Here is a 20,073-nt window from a genome sequence, read left to right as displayed (position 1 = left end):
AGTGTTATTTTCTAACAGTAACACATTACTTTTTAAAACTAGTAACAATAACAAATTTTTACAAAAAAATGATAATATAAATAGATAAAGTATTATTTTCAATAACATTTGAAATAATATTTGAAATAACATTCCCAACGCTGAACTTATTTTAATTTTATTAATTTTGTAAATACTTACGTAACAAGTCACTGCCATACTCGCATGCGGCAAGATGGTCAAACATCGCAGTGAGCACCGGTAGAACCACACTATTGATATACGATAATGACGTGGAGGTTTTCAAATGAGTGCCTCTGAGATGACTATACTTCCCTTCTTGGAGGTTCAAAATCGTGTGACCCAGATCATCGGCGGTATTGTTAAAGAAAGTCAACATGGACGTTCGGATAAACTCAGGACAGTTCTTTACGAGACTCTTAGCATCTATACCTTTTACTAGTACTTGCAGGCAACGAACCGTTATTCTCACATCTGCGCCAAAAGCGGCGAGTCTCGATCTTAGCAAACTTGCTAACTTGCAGAAAAGAGCAGCTACCATCTCCTTCTCTTTCAATGACGCTGCACCGACATTGTTCGTGGCAGTAGCTACAGCAATAAAGTAGTTTCTATGCGTGCTAAAGTACTTTTCCATTAGTGGTAGGACCACTTTACTGAAGAATTTGATGTCTCTTGTCGAGGTCTTAAAACTGTTTCTTCGACTGAACGTATCGGAGGGTTTCAAGAGCTTCATATTGATCGTCGCCTTGTCCAAATAAGCTATCAATTTCTCTAATAATGAATAAGCAAATCTTAATTCTACCGCAGCAATTGCACCAGCCACTTCGGTCTCTGTGCCGCCGCGATTAGGTTTGTGAAGCTTGTACCCTTGATACTGTAAATATTTGAGAAACTCTTGCGATCGTTCACGATCTTTTCGTTTCTCCTTGTCAGTTAACAGATCGTAAGGTACCAACTGAGGATGAATGCCACCTCCTGTAATCATAAGATATTATGAAAAAATTATTTAATATATAAATTAAATTTTAACCCAACAAACATTAATTAATATTAACGTTAATTATAATTTCCTACTCAACAATATAACTGTAATTTAATAGATGTATTATATTATAGTTATATTATTGAATGGAAAATTTTAACTAATAGTTATATCAATAGTTGGGAATACGGGAAGAGAGAGAGAGAGAGAGAGAGAGAGAGAGAGAGAGAGAGAGAGAGAGAGACAAGAGATAAAAATTGAGATTAGATCATATTTAATTTATGCTAACCGCAGGTAGTAAGTTCTTCTTTCTTTTTCTTTGCCCAAATATCATGAGCATTATCTGCTAAACGTTCAGCCATGTTCTGCATTTCTCTGCTTAGCGTCAGATTAGTCATGTCTACTGGATGAGGATTGTAATTAAACGGATTAGCCGAGTCCCCCTAACATATTTGAAAATATGTATATATATATATATATTTCTTTTATAGTTATAATAAATTTTGCAAATAATTTCTTACTTGACTCTTAGAAGATCTTCTCATCGAACTACGATTGGTCGACGGTACATCGACCTCTGCATGCTCCACACTCCAGCCAATTGCTAGGAGAGCTTTCAAACTCTCTCTGACGGGTTCTTTGTATCGCTCTCGTTCGTAATCACTCAACATATTATATGGTTTTAATCTCGGATGAGTTTTATTCACGTCCGACCATTGTTCTCCATAAGTCCAACCGTTCTCTAACTTACGACTAGCCCAAGCATCGTGATAATGTTCAGAGAATTTTTGTACTATTTGATTAAGATCGTTATTGAGCACCACGCTAAAAGAAGATTGTAAAGAAGATATTAAAATGTTAAAATATTCAAAATCATATATATCTTCCATATCTTACAATTATCAAATTATTAAAAATTTTCAAATTATTTATGATTGCTATAATAATTAAAATTTTATTTATGATTTCTATAATAATTTCTTAATAATAAGAATTAACCTGGAAGTGTTGATTGGCTGCGGATTGTAAGGACCGTCGGGTGATTGAGTCGAGGCTGATTTGCTGCCGTACCATTCGTCATCGTAATTTTTCGATAGAGAATAATCTGGCGGCAGAGCGCAACCGATGGCTGTCAGGCAAGGCAGCGCTTTTCCGAATAATTCTGGATCGTAATCCATCTTAGACAGGGAGTCGAATATATTGCTAAAGAGGACCATCGTGAGACGTTTCTCTTCATCGCTTGACGCACCATAAGCTCCTTGACCGGTGGAGCCGGTGGAACCATAATATTTCGCGCAGCGATCGTAATGCAGCGTTAACAACTAATAACATAAAAATTAAATTATGCAGTAGTAAAGTTAACAATAGAGATTCTGCTTAACAAAATTTACTTTTGTAAACAAAATTTTACAGTTGTTAATTTTTAATAATTATTTAGATTGAACAAAAAATAAATAAATTGTAAATAAAGGTAACAACAATTGACGTACTCTGAGAGCTACTGTAGTATACTCTGATAATTTAGACACATCGACAGTCAGCTTTCGTAACAACTTCAACAACATGCTCGGCTGCATTTGGCTGCAAAGAAAAATTATCGAGTTAATTCTTAGAACATAATTCATAAATTTGTGAAGACTATATCAACTAAGATAGAAAGCCCTTATTCTTAATCTTAATTATTTTTAAATAATAGAATTGAAATTTACAAAACAAATGAAAATTTTTCTCTTAGAACAAAAGAATTCGATAGTTAAAAAGTTTTTGTTTACCTAGTCAATGCAACAAGGAAATCCGAGACAGCTTCGCGTTGACCCTTCGTCAACATCCGGTTCTTACTAAGTCGGTATACCGTGTGCAATGTGGCGTCGAGTAAACTCGCGTAATTATCTGCCTCGTTGTAAAATTTGGAATGCTTAATTAACAACGGCAAAATACTGTTTCCTATGTAACGATTCATAGCGAGCGACATTTCGGATTCGTAGCCGTCGTTCTGCAAAACGAAAAATTAAATCAGACAATATAAAAATGTTTCAATTTGCGATTTTTAAAAATTTATTACCTTTCAAATTATAAAAAGAAATCAAATTATAAAAAAAAGAAATTTCCGAATAATAAAATTTGAATGATTTTCGCGAGGTATATAAACATCAATGTGATTCGTACTCTGTCGAGCATGGTGGCGGCGCGAAGATCCGGCAAGAAAGCTTCCTCCAACAATTTGTAGAACAACTCTTGCGTTTCGATACCGTAAACACGTTCGAGAAACAGCACAATACTTTGTTTGTGCCCTGGTATTAAACCAGACGGTGTATCGCTTTTCGGTCGTTCCTCGCCGGCGGCGGGATTGAGCAGAGTGAACCGCAAAGATAGTACACCCTGAAGATCGTCCAAGGGTACTAACGATCTTAAGATCGCTCGGGCTCTCAGAGATTCGTTCTTCCCTGAAATAATTGCAGGACTTTAAACAAACGGGCATTGTTTATGATACTAATAGTCTATTAAAGCAAAATTTCGTTTCATATATTACCAACGGATTTTGTGAAGGCCTCTGTTGGTCATTAAGAAAGAAATAAACGATTTTTATTAGATAATTCATTGTCGTTCGCATGTAGTGAAGTTTTCGAGCTATTTTATACAATGCAATATATGATAGTATGATTATTCTTAATACTTTCTTAATAATTTCTCTAAAATCTTTTTTTTTTTTTTGTTTAGATTTCTACACGGGAGAGAATTTTGTTTTAAAATTTACTCCGAAAATATGGTAGTTGTATAATACATAAAAGATTTTAAAGATTTTTACCATGCATTTCAGTAAAAGTATTCAAACTTATTTTATATTTTATTGTAGTTTTATTAATGAATAAGGAAGATTTATATTTAAAATTCTTGAAAATATAATATTGTCCCATGACTATCATATTTTCAGGTAAACTTTAAGAAAAAATTCCCTCCATGTATAAAAAATCCTGTAATGTTGTTTCAAATACTATTTCTGCCAATGATTTAAATTTAAAGGATATTATATATTATTAAAAATCATTTTATATTAATTGCTTATACTTTTTTACATTTTACATTCAGTTATTTCAGTTATTTTAAATAGCAGGCATAAAAATTATATATAAAATCAATCAATTTAAAATGTAACTATTTTTGTGAATTTTGTAAAAGACGATGTTAACTCTGGCTTAATTCTTTTAATTCATTTTCTTACCTTGTTCTATAACGGAAGAATCTGGAGCACAGCGGCCTAACAAATCGACGAGAGTGCAATAGAAATTTAATATCGCCGCACCAGTGTCAATGTAGTCTTCATCCTCATCTGATTCCGGTAGTGGATGTTCGAATTGCATCATCATAGTCGTGCCCTCGGCCTCGTCGTGCACCTGTGCGAGGTACTAAGTTGATACCAAATTAATGGAAGGTCGGGTACATGCTTACGGAGAATTCATTTTAATATTGTCGCACAGTCATATTTTATGCCTTATATTTAGCGAACTTGTTTTGGAAATAAAAAAAATCATGTGGATTATGAGAAATTAAGTTCATATTAATTCCAAGGAAATTTCGATAGCATATCAAAATGCAATAAATATAAATAAAATCACACGAATTCTAAGAATTAGAAAGAAAGAAGGACTAAGTAAAAATGATCGAAATAAAGAAATTAGGGGAATATTATCTATATACAAAATATATAGATATATTTATTCGGTATTTCTAGGGACTAATTCACACAGAATTGACAATACACACTAGATCTTTTTTAAAAATAACAATCAAAAGAAAAAATAATTTCTTACTTACAAAATAGTTCGCTTATAGTTAGCTAAATAAAATAGGGAGATAGCTTACTTTTCGTCTATCGGCAATACGCTCAGACATTTTGTTAGCTTCTATAATGGCTCTCAATAAACCTTCACCTTCGCCTCGAAGAGCTGGGCCTAAGCATTCTGGTCTTCTAATTAACAAACGGATTACCAAGTTTGCATTTTCTTCCACGCTTTCACCTGTGATTAAGATCGCAGTGTTTAATATTAATTGCTTTTAATAGAAAATTGAATAAATTAAATTAAAAAAACATAATAAAATTTACCATTGACCCACACGCAAAATCTCAAGAAATCGAGATAGCGTTCACCCTCGACAGGATCCCAACCTAAATCAGGATAGCCCTTCTCCACTAATTCCGAATTGGACTGCAGGCCACATCGCGATAAATAGATAGCGATTTTCTCTAGATAATGTTCTCTTAGGGCCAAAGCTAATTCGGTGTTTTCCATCAATGACGAATATGCTACGTCTAATGGCGTTGATCCTCGTAACGACGGTCTTGCCAGGAGAATATTGCTGTTCTCCAACAGAAAGTCAAAGTGGTCAAACATGGCTTTCTGATTCTGTCTGGATGTACGACAGAAATAGCATAAGAATCTGCAACAAGCCACGACCATCTCGTGAGAGGTGTCCTTCTCCTTTGATGCTGGCTCACCTTCCGCCGCTTGAGTCTGAGTTTGAGCGTCAGACTGTGCCTGAGCACGTCTTCCTAGGGTATTCATCATAATGGCCATAACGTTTTCATGAATTCTCAGCACTCTAATGAGATCGGGATGTTGAAAAAAAGTATGATTGTTCACCAGCTTCCACAGTCGCTCTCGAACTAGCGCTTCTTCCTCCTGAGACATTTGTACTGGTAGCAAGGCACGAATTTGACTCAAACCAACCCACATTAATGCGACATCGTCCTTCGTTTTATTGTTAACAATGTAAGTTTTCTCTAAGGCTCTGATCAACTCGCCGACGGTATCGTATTGCCTGACTAATAAGCTGAACATCTCTCGTACAAGTTTCGGTGTCTCGATTTGCGATTCTTCAGCCCAATTCACAATGGTTGATATTAACACCTTGCGAAATACCTCTATAAAAAAGTCAGACAAATATTATTATTTATAAATATTTTTACGTAATATATAATACATTTATTATAACTACATGCAGAAAAGTTACCGAGAAATTAGAAATTTTGAGCAAAAAACCTAGTAAGAACCAGCTTTATTTTGAAATAAAAAAATTTTCTGTTTTTTTAATTTCTACTATTAATAATTATATAAAATAAATAAAAATCTTACCTTCCGGAGTTTTTTTCTCAGGCTCGGCTTCAGGTTTAGATTCCTCCTCGAGTTCTTTAACAGCATTGATAAAATTAAAGAGACGTTTCATAGCCCCAGGTTTCTGAATTTCTTCGGCTGGTTCGTTTGCGGCATTAGCTGCTTCTTGAAGAGCGGTCAAGGATACATAAGACATTAATTCACTGTGGAACTCGTTCATCTTGACGATGAGATCCTCGCCGCAGGGACTGTCTGGATCTTCCTCCAAATCTAAATTCTTGAAGCTTAGAATAGCATTCATTTGTTCGCGTGGAGGACATCTGAATTCTCTGGTCTTTTTAGCAGCGACAGCCGATGGTAAATCTGATTGTTTGATCTCGATATAACGTCGCAATTGATCTGCCTGCAATTCTCCAACGAAATCGTAAGCAAAGGCGATAATGGACTCGACGCGATGGCGCAATTGGATGTCATTTAAATGATGAAGTAGATAGCACATTTGTAATTTCGCTCCTTCGGCCATTTTCATATGCAGCAAGCCTTTCTTGTGCTCGTCTTTTCCTTCTATAATGTTTTAATGACATTGTATTGAGTTATCTTTCTCTGAATTATTTCCTATTTATTAATATTTAATGCTATTTTTCTTTCAATGCTATTTTTCTTTCAACTTACCTTTATCGAAAGACGGGTCCCAGGTTTCAGGATTTATCATGATGAGTAACTTAAATATATCCTCGTTTCTTAGCATGCCAACTAAGAGCAATCTATCTACCAGCTTCAGAAGAGGTCTGTAATTTTCAAAATTGTATCAGAATATCGTATATCATATATGACTATCAGGTGAAATGTTGTAAGCGAGAAGCAAGAATTTGAAAAGTCCTATTCAAAGAAGAAAGAGAAACAAGCTCGCATATTTTGTTTTTCGCTTAAATATTTGAAAATGAATACGACGATTATCGTTGCCCCGGTAGTATTGACGAAGAATTAATTGCAGCGGCAGCGGCAGCAGCAGCAGCAGCAGCAGCACTTATTATCTTACATACAGGAAAAGATTCTCGTTGCTGCCTCCGATTGGATCTCGGTTGTGCACCTGATTCACTTCGACGGCTTCGTTGAGCGCCATCATCACGTAATCCCGCACAACGTCAAGTGGAAAATGTGGGCTATATAGGTTTTTTATGTTCTCGATCGCTTGGTCACTGGAAGGAACATTCCTTGATGGCAATTGATTAGTAAAGGATCTCACATCTACTTGGGACAAAATTTTACTTACCTGATCTCTGTCATTTTCATTTGTGGTCGGATAGACTCAGTCTCCAAGTACCTGAGACTGTGTTTCATCTCGTAGTTCTCGTACAAATCCTTTAATTCTTGGCCTATGTAATAGACAAATAATTACTACACAGAGATTCATACAAAATATCTTATGGGTAAAATAAAAAGTTTTTTATTAAATTTTTAATTAACGAGAGATTAAGAAAAATATTTTTATATTTATATTAATTTATAATTATTAATTTATATTTCTCTCTCTATATTTTTTAAATAAATTCTTAAAATATAGCAATTAAATATACAAGATATAATCAAAGAATATATATATATTCAAAATTGTTTTGAAAATTTTAAATTTTAAATTTTAATGTTTGATATACGCACATAATTTTCTATTATTAAAAATCAAATTCTTACCAAGCGGTATTATGTATTCGTTTTTGCACACTTCCATCGTCGTCGCGTGTGACTCGAGATGTAGGGCGATAAGTAAGTCGTAAAATCCTTGTCGCAGAGGCCCGGACATGTATTCGGCTCGTATCGCGTATAACAATTGTTTCTGGTCAACGTGTTGGCACAGAGCGTGCGCCGCACGATAATTCGATTGATAGCACAGAGCTGCATATAGTGTCAATGTGTGCGCATGGAAACTGTGCAAAAGAAGTACATTGTTTTAATCGCAGACTTCTATAAGTTCATATAAGTCTGTGGTATATAAGAGAGAATATATAAGAGAAATATATAAGAGAGAAAGTTTAGCTAAAGGGAAAAATATTTTTTTTAATTTCTTGTTAATATCTTACCTGAGCAACTTATCCATCTCGATAAGCTCCAAAATATCAATACATCTATCTTCCTCGGGTATATGAAGAGCCAGCATTGAGATAGCGTCCTCGCATAGCATTGACCAGCCTCTGATGTCAGACAGCTTCAAGGCGTGTACTTGAAGAGACTGATTTGGCACTCTGGCCCATTGGTGCGGTTTGAGACATTGCACTTTTAATCTTGGCGGAAATTGCGGTATCACGTGTCGTTCAGAATTCTGCAGTACAGCTGCCGATAGTGGAAGTGTTGTCGAGGTCCTGCCGAGTTCGATCTGTAGAATCTCTTTGCTGGTGGCTTCAACGAAGATCGCTGGGAACAGTTTCGTGTCTGGCTCCATCTTGAATTTGTGACTCGTTTCTTTCCCTTCACAAGTGAAGGATACCCAGCCTGTGGCAGTATCAACAAAGCATCCAACAAACATACCCTGAGATGCGCCTTTGCCCGATGCATCTTGAGTGACTTCGTTGTACAGTTCATCCGCTCGAACCATATAACAACTTTGTCTGTCGACTCTGCAATGTTGTAACATTGTTTTTTAAATGAGCACCATTATAATTATATTTCTAACAAAAATTCTGTAATAAGAAATATATTAACGTACTGCTCTACAAGACGATCGTAATCATCTATAATCGCAACGGAAGCTTTCCTCACGCGGGATAAATTGAAGTCCTTCGTGTGCAGATGATATTGCGAAGTAACCCAGCCAATGTAAACGTGAGTCGGATCTTGACCGGGGAATATCCTAACGCCATAGAAATACTCATTCATTAACTTCATGCACTCAGCGTCGAAGATTTCATTGCCGATCGCTTCGACGCCACTTCCAGTTAAAACAGACATCGCCTTGGGAACGTTACGTTCTGGGATTTGTGGTGGGATGACTTTTAAATCCGTCTATAAAGAGAAATTGTAGATATTACGAAAACTGCTAGTTTAAACGTGATCTGAACGTTGTCCTTGTAGATATTATAAAATTCTTAATATTCTCAAAAGTTGCAAATTGTCTGCGGAATTTATAAAAAAAAATTTCTTCAGATTTTCGTGAAGTTATAGAAAATATCTTCAAATACTATTTATTCAAATATATTTTTATTTATATACACTTACAGTTGAGACACGAATTTGGGGAGTTTTGGCACTTTTGCTTCCGAGCGTTTTTGTACTTTTATCTGAGATATCTGCGCGTATTTGCGGCTCAGGCGTTTTTGACTTTGTCTCCGGTGATTTCGTTTTACGCGAGAAGAACCTGTGCACACGATAAGAATCAATTAAATAATTTATTAAAAACAAAAAAATAAAATTTTAATAACAAAATAAAATAAAACCAATATTGTTCAATTAATTATTGAGATATCGAACATTGAATTAAAAATATTAATGATTATATTTTATAATAGCGTTGGAAAAAAAACTTAAAAAACTTACGGTGCATCCTCCATTTCTTTGCTAAGCTTGCTAACAAAGTCAAAGTATCGAAGTCAATTTGTTTTTTACAACAGTCACTACAGACAATAGTTATTAATTAATATAATTCATAAACTTACCGAAAAGGTGAGCGACCGCGTTTCTTCTTCTCGTCCTTTATGTCACCATTCATTTCGCCATATCCATTCATTTCAGCGTCACTGATCGCGTTATCTAAACGTGATCCATAAAATGAACTTTTCCTGGGCGGTCTGGCAGGCTTACCTCTTTGCATAGGAAGCGGTGATTCTTTCATCATCTCGTCCGCTTCAGCTGCATCTTCCGAATAATTTCTTTGCAGTCCTATTCAGTAATATTTGTATTAAATTTTTTGCATAATCTTATAATCGGTATATCATTACTAAATAACTGCAACATTATTGCTAAATTGAATAGTTTTATTAAAAACCAATCAATCTTTTCATCAATCAATTTATCTAAAATTTTTTTTTAAATTACAACTTATGAATAAATTTAAAAAGATTTCTCAAATATAAGTCAAATATATAAAGTTCTTATATTTGATATATTTTTGAAGCCACGAACTATTTTTATTTTAATTAAACATTTTTTATGTATTATATATATTTCGAATATAAATCACAAACCATATTTTTAAATTAATGATTTCTTATACGTAATTACCTTTGATATCGCTCATACTGAAGCCGGATTTCATAATCTGTTCTAAATGACCTGACGGTGCTGCCTGCTGCCCTTGCTCAATTTGCTCGGCTAAAAGTCTGTTCTGTCGCGTTTTAATGTCCTGCCATCTGCGCAACTTCTCACCCTCTGTTATGAAACTAGATTGGCAAATTACAGGTAATGATAATCGTAGAAATTCCCAATTAGCCTTCTCCATGGTTTCGAACGTGTTGTGAGAGATTTTCATACATGGCGGTGTGTCGGAACCAGCTGGAATCCTAGCCACGTCGATTCGCGTGTCGGCCATGTCGTCGGTGTTCTCAAAAATGGGTTGATCTTTCGTGTACCAATACGTAACTAAACGATTCATGTTCCTGAAAAAATTAATAAACGATATTAATTTTTTTTCTGTCACTTGCTGTATTTCATTTTAATAAAGAAAACTTACACACAGAATGGTTCATAGCCCTCCTGCAAACCACAAGTAGTAAAAAATTTCAGGGTGTTTACATCTTGGCCGAATGTTAATCTTGCCTTTTGTCCAACGCCAAGGGTAAACGCAGGCACGAAAGAGTCGCCTTGCACATCGGCGAAAGAAGTTTCACCGCCAAGTGCATCCATTAGCAGTTCTCCATTTAAGGAGAAACCTATAACGTAATTCGCATTCGTAATTCGATTTGTATTGCGATATACATTGAGCATTGTGAAAAGTCGAAACGAACAATATAATTCAGAAAATTGTACAAAATAAAGTAACAATAATAATTATCAAGTGATATATCTTTTACTCAATAATTTTAATTGTCAAACATTCGTTTCGGCTTATTAGAAAAAAAACAGAAATCTAATTAGGCGATAAATAATTATTCAATTCGTAAATATCGAATGTTATGACATATAAAACGCAAGCTCTTACAATTTGTATAAAAAAATAATCGTACTAGGAATTTTAATAAGATTATAAGATCTTAACGGCTTGAAACACTTTGTAAATACAAATTATAGCAAAGCAAGTGTTAAAGGCCGCATGAAAAGCATCTGCTTTCCATTGAATAAAAATATTAAAATATTTCAAAATTCGAAGATGAAGCATTCATTTTATCGTTACTCATACGACCCATTAACACAAAATCAAACGAAATATGCATGCAAGCGGCGTTATTTGAAAGTGATGTACTAAAAATCAAACATGTGCAATATTATCATACACAGACGAGAGAGATGCACTAAGTAATAACTCTTATAATAAAAAAATAACAAAATGTAAATACATAGAGATAAAAAAATAAATAGTTTAACAATTCATAAACAGGACAATGAGAGATCTTCAATATTTTTTATTCGATAGTTTAACCCATACACGTTCACGTGCAGTATTCGGCAATAGTTTATAATTAATAGTTTAGAAAATATCATATTTAGAGAAAGATAAATAGCTTAAAAAGACAAAGAGACTATGACATTTTTGAAAAAGTTTTATCGTGTGTTTTTGTGTTCGTAAAACAATTGTATATTCGGAGATTACTGTTTCAGAATGCACATGATATGATCGATATATATAATAATATCTGGGGTCACCTTAGTGTTAGTGATTAGTAGGTATGAATTAGAAGCACTGTTGTCGCTGACAGTATAAACACTGAGTAGAGTACTGGATACCGGAGAAGACATTGGGCAGATTATGATTTTCATCGCTTGAGAGAATGCGGTATTATTAATGATGATAGAAACCAGGACTGTTTCTGGTTTTGTGGTTAACCCCATAAAGAAGTGTGTTAAAATAACAAGATGAAATAATTTTGTGTGAAAAATGCATGGTTTCCTCAGTTAAAATTTAAGTAACCGTCACAACGGAGTTTTTTTTTATCAAGAAAGCATTAATGGAATGACTCTTCCTCGAAGTGCATGGCGCGAAAATTTTGCCTAATAAATGTAATAAATGTTCTATTTGAACATCAAATGATTCTAAAATTACATTGTGTTCTGCAAATTAAATATTATTTTAATTTTATTGATTATTCGTTCAATTTTTTACGCTGTTATATTTTTGTTTTCAATACAATTTGCATAATATCTACTCGTTTAATATTATATTAAAGATCTAATATTATATAGAAATTTAATATTATGTATTAAAGAACTATCTAACGCGAATAACTATGCACAGCAAAACGGTTCGTGTTAAAAATCGCAATGTCTGTATCCAGTAATCTATCACCAGAGATCAAATCGTATGTGTATAGCTTGAGATATGGCAGCTAAAGCGTTCGCTTAAAAATTCCGTCTTACTAATCGTTCGGTCAATTAGATCCAGGAAAACACCGACAACATCTCCGACCTGCCATTGTTTGCCGAACGTTTCGGCCGTGCCCGAGTATACTTTTTCCTCCTTTAAAACAGAATAGTTCACCAGTTCAAGGTTACTTTCGCTCGTGAAGATCAGGACAGACCAGTAATCCAACCGCTCTATTTTTGTCCGCGGTCTTAAAACACCTTGTACACATTTATCTTCTCTATTGCTATTAATATCGCTCTCGATGTCATTTATACTCATGCGATATTAAAGGTTCGGCATAATATATAGTTAAGTAAGATATCTCGAGGAAATTACGCGGTTTTTTCCTCCCTCGATATCGATCAAGCCACACTTCGCCGAATGAAATATTACCAGCGATTTTATTTGTCTTGGGACAAGGATGTAAGATATAAAACCAAAGTCAACATGAAAAGAAACATATAGAGCGAGACAAAGACAATAGTAGTGACGAGAAAACTCAGAAAAAGAAAAGATGTGTATACGTATATGGGGCCTCTAAGATCGGCTAATTTGGAAAATAGGACTCTTACTGATCGTTCGGTCTGCCACGTCAATGAAACATCCAACTATGTCGCCCACTTGATATTTGTGACCAAATGACTCGTGGGTGCCAGCGTGCACTTTAGTCACCTGACATTCATGTTCTTATGAATTATTCATGTTTCAGAGATCGCAATAAGAGCCATATAGCGCTTAATATTTAATTAATTAATGTTTAATAATTAATTAATATTTGCATTCTTACAACATAAGAATTTCTGTGATTGCGCGCAACTTCCTTGATTAATATTTTCATAAAAATAAATTAAACATGAACTTTAAATTAGTAAAAAAAATGAACTTTAAAGTCTATATAAAATTCTCACCTTTCGTGATTACAATATATTTAAAATTACGGAAAATATTGCATAGCTTTTTAATAAAAGGTGAAGCAAATTTGAATTTAATTTGCACAAAGATATTTTTATTTAATTTGTTCATTTTATTTATTCATTACTTAATTCGAAATAAAAATCTAATATTTAAAAAAAATGCCGAATTATCCTAACGATTGGAAAAATTGTTTCATCAAATTTCAATGAATATTGTCGTTCTAATTTTGAATGTTAAATTATGAAAAGAGAAATTATCAACACTTACGTTATAACCATCAAATGCCCAAGTATTTTCATCACTGCCTAGCATACTTCCTGGCATACAATCGGCTTTCGCCCAACCGACTCGCATAGGTCCAGCTGTGAGAACTTCGAACTCGAAATACCATTTTCCGCTGCTGACTGCATAATGTTTCTCAACCCTGTAAGTCCTGAAGGATAATTGTCGTAATCTGCTTGCCTCCAAAAGCAATGCTAAAAATATCAGAAAATAAATATTAATATTATATTAATATATATAATACATATAATCTATCAAAATCTTAAAAAAAATTTCTAAATCTCTAAAAATTCTAAAAGATAATCGCTATTTGAATTTAATACACACAATTAAAGTTTTACGAATCAAATACAAATTAAAATTTAGGACTTTAGGAGAACGAAAATAATTTTTATTTATATGTAATTAATTATTACAAATTGTAATTAATATTAAATTAATAGCAGTAATGTTTTATATATGTATATACATATACATATGTTTCATAAATACTTGAAAAAAAACATACAGTGTTATCTTTGATGAAATAAACTTGATTTGTTTTTTTTAAATAAACGAGTACATTTAGCCAGGATTAAAATTCTCACCTTCATGCTGTTCTCCAGTGGGTGGATCGAGCATGTATCCGTAAACCAAGAGAGTCCTGACGGTTTCGCTGGCTGTATCTCGATTGGCTTTTTTGATAGCTTCATCGACTTTTGGATACGGTACCAAGTGAGGACTTCTTCTCATTTCCGAATCCTCATTCAATCCGTATGTCCATCCTTGACTGATTCTTTCCTTTGCCCAAAGATTATGCGTGTTCTCTGCTAATTGATCTACGAGTTCCTCCATTTTGGGAGTCAACGTGATCGCAGATAGATCAAGAGGAGCTGGTTTATATCCACTACTTTGCAAAAATGGTTCATTTGGCAGCCTCAAAGTTTTTATTCTAGATGGAGGCTTATCCATGGTGATGTAATATCCCAGTGCCAAAATGGTCTTCAGAGTCTGCACAGCCAATTGAGTATCATAGCGCTTTTCCGCGGCTGGTAGTCGCTCGAATTGTACTATACAAGGGTGTATCTTTCTGAGATCATCCCTGACCTCGCCGAAGATCCAACCGGCTTCGATTTTATTCATCGCCCACATCTCGTGGATGTTTTCCGCCAATTTATCTCTAATCTGCTCGACATAGGCAGGAAGGTTGACCATGGAAGTATCGACCGGAGCTGGAACGAAGGCAGTGTCGTCCTCGACCAGCCATGGACCCGCCAGAACCACCTTATTCATGTTACCAAAATAGAAACATGGGTCCAGTGACAGAATTTGTTGCGGTAGCAGGCTTTCCACCAGCGGCGAAAATTCTTCCGGTGGTTGGAACTTTAATCGACCGTGATCACCACCCAACAAAAATCTACAGGAGAGTTTAGACGAGCAACTGATAGCAGGGAAGAACATGCCATCTAGATTAAAGTTCCGAAAAGAACCCATAATGTGAGTGCCATTGAAAGTAAACGTTATCACCGGCACCGTTAGATCCAAAGCGCAACCGATCACATCGCTTTTTCGTATGTAAGGCTCGGTGGCACTTTGAACTACTTGTGTCTTTCTACCGCCGGTCCATAGATAAGCGCCATCGAATCCGAACGAATACAAATCATCACCTACGCCGTTTCCACCCCACTTTTCACCACCACCGGGATACGGCATATAACTGCGAGGAAAAAATTTTGTTAAATTTTTTTTAATTTTTTTAAATTTTTTGATACGAAACTTAAAACTTAATTAATTACTAAAGATATATGATTATCACTTTAAGAAATTATAGCCAAAATACACGGAAAGAACGATTTCACTGAAATATTTAAAAATTTAGATAGATACAGATATGAAAATATTTGTGTTGGATTATTAAAATAATTACGTAGAAAACTCAAATACGGCTGATAAATACGGCTATAAAAAATGTTAACATTTTAATTATCAGCTTGAATATACCTTATATAATTATTTTGATGATTTTAACAAAATTATTTTCAGATCTATAGTTAAATTTTTAGATACTTTAATAAAACCGTTTTTTCATTTCATGTATTTTACATTATAAATGAGAATTTAAAAAATATAATCTAACTTAATTTACCCGGCGGTGTTCGCCCATCCGATTCGCAAGTGCGGCATCATGTGAGTCGTCTGTTCAATGTGATCCACTGTCACCTCGAAATACCATTTTTGATAAAGAGCCGAGCCCTCAACTCTGCCGACAAATATATTCGGTCTAATGCTTGCCACATGATCTACTAGTTGCGTTTGGAGGAGCAAATTTTTTCCAGGCAGCAGAAAATCACAAATGTTATTTTGTGAAGAGCGTACCGCGACACCATTACCGACGCATAGCGAACATAAGACGTCCAGAACTTTCGGATCTCTACCGTGTTTCTCCAGCAAAGAAATAATTACTTTTATATGCTCATCCTAAAAAAATTAGATTCATTTTATATAAATTTTTATTAGATTTAACTTATTCTATAAAAGCTTTATTTGTAAGAATATTATTGTTTGTCAAATAGCTAATCTACATTGCAAAAGCAATTTACCCTCATCATATTTAAAGCCTCCGGCGAATCAATCAGAACACAATGAAGTACATCCAACATTCCAGTTCCCTCACTGGAAGCCTGCGAACCCAATCGGCTAAACAGCCAATTCAAACGATTACTATTGGCGAACTGAGCGCAGTTGGTGTGATTTCCTTTGATAATGGCTGCCAGTAGTTGATAAAGATACCCGGATATCTGATCCCAAGCCTGACCGCTCTCATCGCCGGAAAGAGCGACGAGAAATCCTTGCGAAGTAATTACGTTAATCTTGTCAATAGCTTCGAGGATCAGATTTAATATACCCTCCTCTTGGAACAAATCCTGACGATTTCTGAGAGCTCGGAACTTATTCTGTTTCTCTTCGTGTTCTGAAAGAATCTATTGTTAGCAAAAAAATATGAAGAGAGAGAGAGAGAGAGAGAGAGAGAGAGAGAGAGAGAGAGAGAGAGAGAGAGATAGACTAAGAAAAAAAGAAAGATCTAAAAATTATAATATTATGTAAGATTATCTTCTTACCCATGTCGTCCTCGGGTTGAGCAAAGTAATTGATCAAGTCTTCAAGACACATTACCATTTCATTAAGATTTACGTTTTGAAAAAACATGGACGCTCTTCTATTCACTTGCAGCGTTTCTAGGCCTCTAAAACGTATTCGGTATTTTTAGTAAACTCCTATCCCGTTTTCTCTCTACTTGATATCCGATATTTTTTATCTGTCTTTCATACTTCTATATATAGTACATAATTTTCTTTTATCTCTTTTTACATTTTAAAAATATTTAACTACAAAAAATTTAAACTATAATACAAAAACTTACGTGATGAATTGAGTAAATAAGCTACTGCACTTTCTAATGACACGAGCAGTGCGAGATTCTTCTTCCTGTGATCTGGAAAAATCCAAACCATCGTCCATCTTACCCTCTTCATGAAGTACTGCCTGTTTCTCTTCAACTTTTCCGACGCCCTTCTTTTTTGTTTCGTATGACTAAAACAATATCGCGATAAGTCTCGTGAGAATTACTATCGTAACTTTTATTACAAGTAATTATTTAATTATTTTTGATATTTAGTTTTAGAAGAAATTTAGAAAAATTAATTTTTTTATTTACTTTATAGGACACCCAGAGGCACGTGGTAGCATGTTGCATAATCACGGTAGAATCACCATACTTTATAATTGGCATTCCGATAATCTCCAGATCTTTGTCCTCAAGAATAATCTTTTGATCATCCTTCTCTTGCCGCAGCCAGAACGTCGAGGTTTCAATTGTCGCCTCATTCCTTGGAAAAAAAATCGGAATTTCGGAAACATTATCATGATCCTCTAAGAATTGCCATGACCCTTGAACTTTTCTAAAAATAAATATTAACCTATCGACGAGATAGAGCTCGTTGTTCTCCTTCACACCAAGATAACGTCCAGTTGTCAAGTGTCTGATCCGCATGGGATGTAACCAGTTGATGAAGCCGCCCGCCCATTTTGTTCTGGCGAGCTCTAATCTCCATAACGATCTCGCTTGGCTCATCACGCTACCGCCCTCGTAGATTACGAGGCTGTAAAACCACGAAGAAAATATCTGTAAAATGATTATTTCTATCCTCTCTCCTATTTTCAAAATAACGATAATTTTTTTTATAATTTTACGCTCTTGTAATTATAAAAGAGATTATTTTATCCCTCTAAAAGAGCTTACTTTTGACTGGGTGCTGGACTCCATGTCGACGGTATCGTCAAACACTCGTCGCCTCCGTGGAAGAATCTCAACACATCACCGCCGAAGACATAACCGACGTACTTCATTCTACTAATACCGGTTCCATATGGCTGCACCGACCAATGCGTCACGTGAAAAGATGCGTTCACCACTGACAGGTCATTTTCTTTCGTCGTGTGCTGAAACGAGAGAGATATGAATTCTTTTTCTATTTCACAAGAAATCTTTGGAAATATTATAATCTTTTGTCAAACTTACCAAATATCGTTCGGTCGCAACAGATACCAGAATAAGATCGTCACCCACACGTACCTTCTCACCCTCGGATCTCTGCTTGGAGGCGGGGTGTACAGTCCACCAACATGCCTCACCTTTGAGAATAAAACTTTAAGAAATTTCGAACGATCACGAGGTTCCATTCATACTTCTCGACCCGTCAAAAATTTACCAGCATACAACTTTAAACTTCAATTTTGTTTCAATTCTGTCAAAAGTTATAATTTCATTTAAGAAGTAATTATTTATGAATGTTTAACAAAACGATATATTATGCCAATGCCAGAATAGAAAGAAATAACGTTAACGTCGATAAAAGAATTTATTGAGAGTTGAAGCGTAATTGCGCTGCACCGACCATGAGAATGTTCCTGTAGACCGACGTCGAAGGCTAGCTTATCGTTCGACGAACTCGTGGATAAACACGCCAGGTACTGCAATATCACGATCATAGATTTACGTAACCATGAAAAATTAATGTGGCATAACAGCGTTATTATAAAGAAAAATAATTTACCATGTCGCTGTTTAGATGTCGCAATAATATGGCGTTACCATATAACAAGGTCCTGTGCCCTGACCCAGTGCCCTTTCCCTGGAAGCATCAAAGGATTGGTCAAAGCCCTTGCAACTCCTCATGCTAATGTTCCTCTCCATATATCGTACGAGATTTTAATAGTTCGCAAAATAACAGTTTCTTAGACAACTTCTACAAGCGTACTGATAAGAGAAGGCCATAAGTGCTGGTCAGGCTACGATGCGAAGCTTACGAGGCGTAAATTGAAGACACAGCACTAAACGCGTTTTTGAATGTAGATGTTAATACAACATTATGCAGTCAAACGAAACAAAACAGTTACTGTTATTAATCCCAATATATTCGTTATATTAATGTTAACTGTAGTTCTCAGACATGATAGCTTAATTGATCGATGGGTGAAATAACATCTCGGTATTTGGTGAAAAAAAATTCATAGACCTTGTCTTTTAGGAAAAATTAAATATTATTACATAATTCTATAAAAAGTAAATTATTATTAAAATTCTATATTAAATAATAATTCTATAAAATTCTATTATGTAAATGTCAAAAATCAAAACAATACAGCTATTTATCTTAAAATTGTAAATTAGATTTTAAAAAATTATTACTATTTAATTTATAAGTCTATATTTTTACATTGTATAAATGCAACATAATGCAATATGGAATCACGTTTAAGTGGCGCTAAATAGAGACATGAATATAGACTATCGTATTTCGAAATTTGGCTGAAGCCTTTGCCATGAAATGAACGTACTTATCTACACTTGTATCTTCACCCAAACTCGATCATTACGATGTTCTAACACACAAACAAATGATCATTTTACCCAAGAGCACGTTACGGCGCCCCGCAGACGGTACGAAAATTATACTTACTAAACTGTCTTGTTGCTGCAAAGAAAAATATAAAAGGTAATGAATCTCGTTCGTCAAGTGTCGAATTTGTTGTAAAGAAAAAGGGAAATAAAATAATACATTTGCGATTATTTATGATAATGGATCTCGATTAAATTTTTAGATGATGTTCTATTCTTTCTACAATGCTGGCATGTTTTGAGCGACAAAATCACAGATAGAAACCATCAACAGAGAATGATAAAATATGAAATTGATGAAATTATATGTGAAATCTTTTTACACGATTATGAACACATGCCACGATCATTCGGATAA

The 20,073-nt window shown here is 34.7% G+C and overlaps 1 protein-coding gene across 11 annotated transcripts in view; it reads right to left on the bottom strand.

The window, feature by feature from the left end:
* Positions 1-20,073, bottom strand: part of LOC108689916 (ryanodine receptor) — a 44,853-nt gene that overhangs the window by 10,876 nt on the left and 13,904 nt on the right. Inside the window, exons 5-39 of one of the 11 annotated variants that reach the window (XM_018196881.1) lie at positions 19,777-19,791; positions 18,871-18,948; positions 18,712-18,787; positions 18,336-18,448; positions 18,057-18,256; positions 17,734-17,916; positions 17,472-17,643; positions 17,178-17,347; positions 16,876-17,000; positions 16,357-16,727; positions 15,903-16,234; positions 14,365-15,473; positions 13,763-13,971; positions 13,153-13,252; positions 10,754-10,952; positions 10,306-10,679; positions 9,741-9,963; positions 9,304-9,442; positions 8,795-9,090; positions 8,172-8,705; positions 7,786-8,018; positions 7,367-7,469; positions 7,137-7,307; positions 6,766-6,881; positions 6,115-6,657; positions 5,085-5,903; positions 4,844-4,998; positions 4,203-4,374; positions 3,149-3,426; positions 2,755-2,975; positions 2,473-2,563; positions 1,982-2,304; positions 1,504-1,807; positions 1,272-1,425; positions 181-975 (exon numbers count right to left, since the gene is read on the bottom strand). In XM_018196881.1, coding sequence (XP_018052370.1) covers positions 181-975; positions 1,272-1,425; positions 1,504-1,807; positions 1,982-2,304; positions 2,473-2,563; positions 2,755-2,975; positions 3,149-3,426; positions 4,203-4,374; positions 4,844-4,998; positions 5,085-5,903; positions 6,115-6,657; positions 6,766-6,881; positions 7,137-7,307; positions 7,367-7,469; positions 7,786-8,018; positions 8,172-8,705; positions 8,795-9,090; positions 9,304-9,442; positions 9,741-9,963; positions 10,306-10,679; positions 10,754-10,952; positions 13,153-13,252; positions 13,763-13,971; positions 14,365-15,473; positions 15,903-16,234; positions 16,357-16,727; positions 16,876-17,000; positions 17,178-17,347; positions 17,472-17,643; positions 17,734-17,916; positions 18,057-18,256; positions 18,336-18,448; positions 18,712-18,787; positions 18,871-18,948; positions 19,777-19,791 — 9,496 coding nt within the window. Of the gene's footprint in view, positions 1-180; positions 976-1,271; positions 1,426-1,503; positions 1,808-1,981; positions 2,305-2,472; positions 2,564-2,754; positions 2,976-3,148; positions 3,427-4,202; positions 4,387-4,843; positions 4,999-5,084; positions 5,904-6,114; positions 6,658-6,765; positions 6,882-7,136; positions 7,308-7,366; positions 7,470-7,785; positions 8,019-8,171; positions 8,706-8,794; positions 9,091-9,303; positions 9,443-9,740; positions 9,964-10,305; positions 10,680-10,753; positions 10,953-12,594; positions 12,695-13,152; positions 13,253-13,762; positions 13,972-14,364; positions 15,474-15,902; positions 16,235-16,356; positions 16,728-16,875; positions 17,001-17,177; positions 17,348-17,471; positions 17,644-17,733; positions 17,917-18,056; positions 18,257-18,335; positions 18,449-18,711; positions 18,788-18,870; positions 18,949-19,776; positions 19,792-20,073 lie in introns of all 11 variants that reach the window. The other 10 variants (XM_018196874.1, XM_018196876.1, XM_018196877.1 and 7 more) reach the window with 10 other exon arrangements.

The sequence above is a fragment of the Atta colombica genome, unplaced genomic scaffold, assembly GCF_001594045.1.
Source record: "Atta colombica isolate Treedump-2 unplaced genomic scaffold, Acol1.0 scaffold281, whole genome shotgun sequence".
In the NCBI taxonomy this organism is placed as follows: domain Eukaryota; kingdom Metazoa; phylum Arthropoda; class Insecta; order Hymenoptera; family Formicidae; genus Atta; species Atta colombica.
The sequence above is the reverse complement of the archived record's forward strand: the minus strand, read 5'-3'. Positions and strand labels throughout refer to the sequence as shown.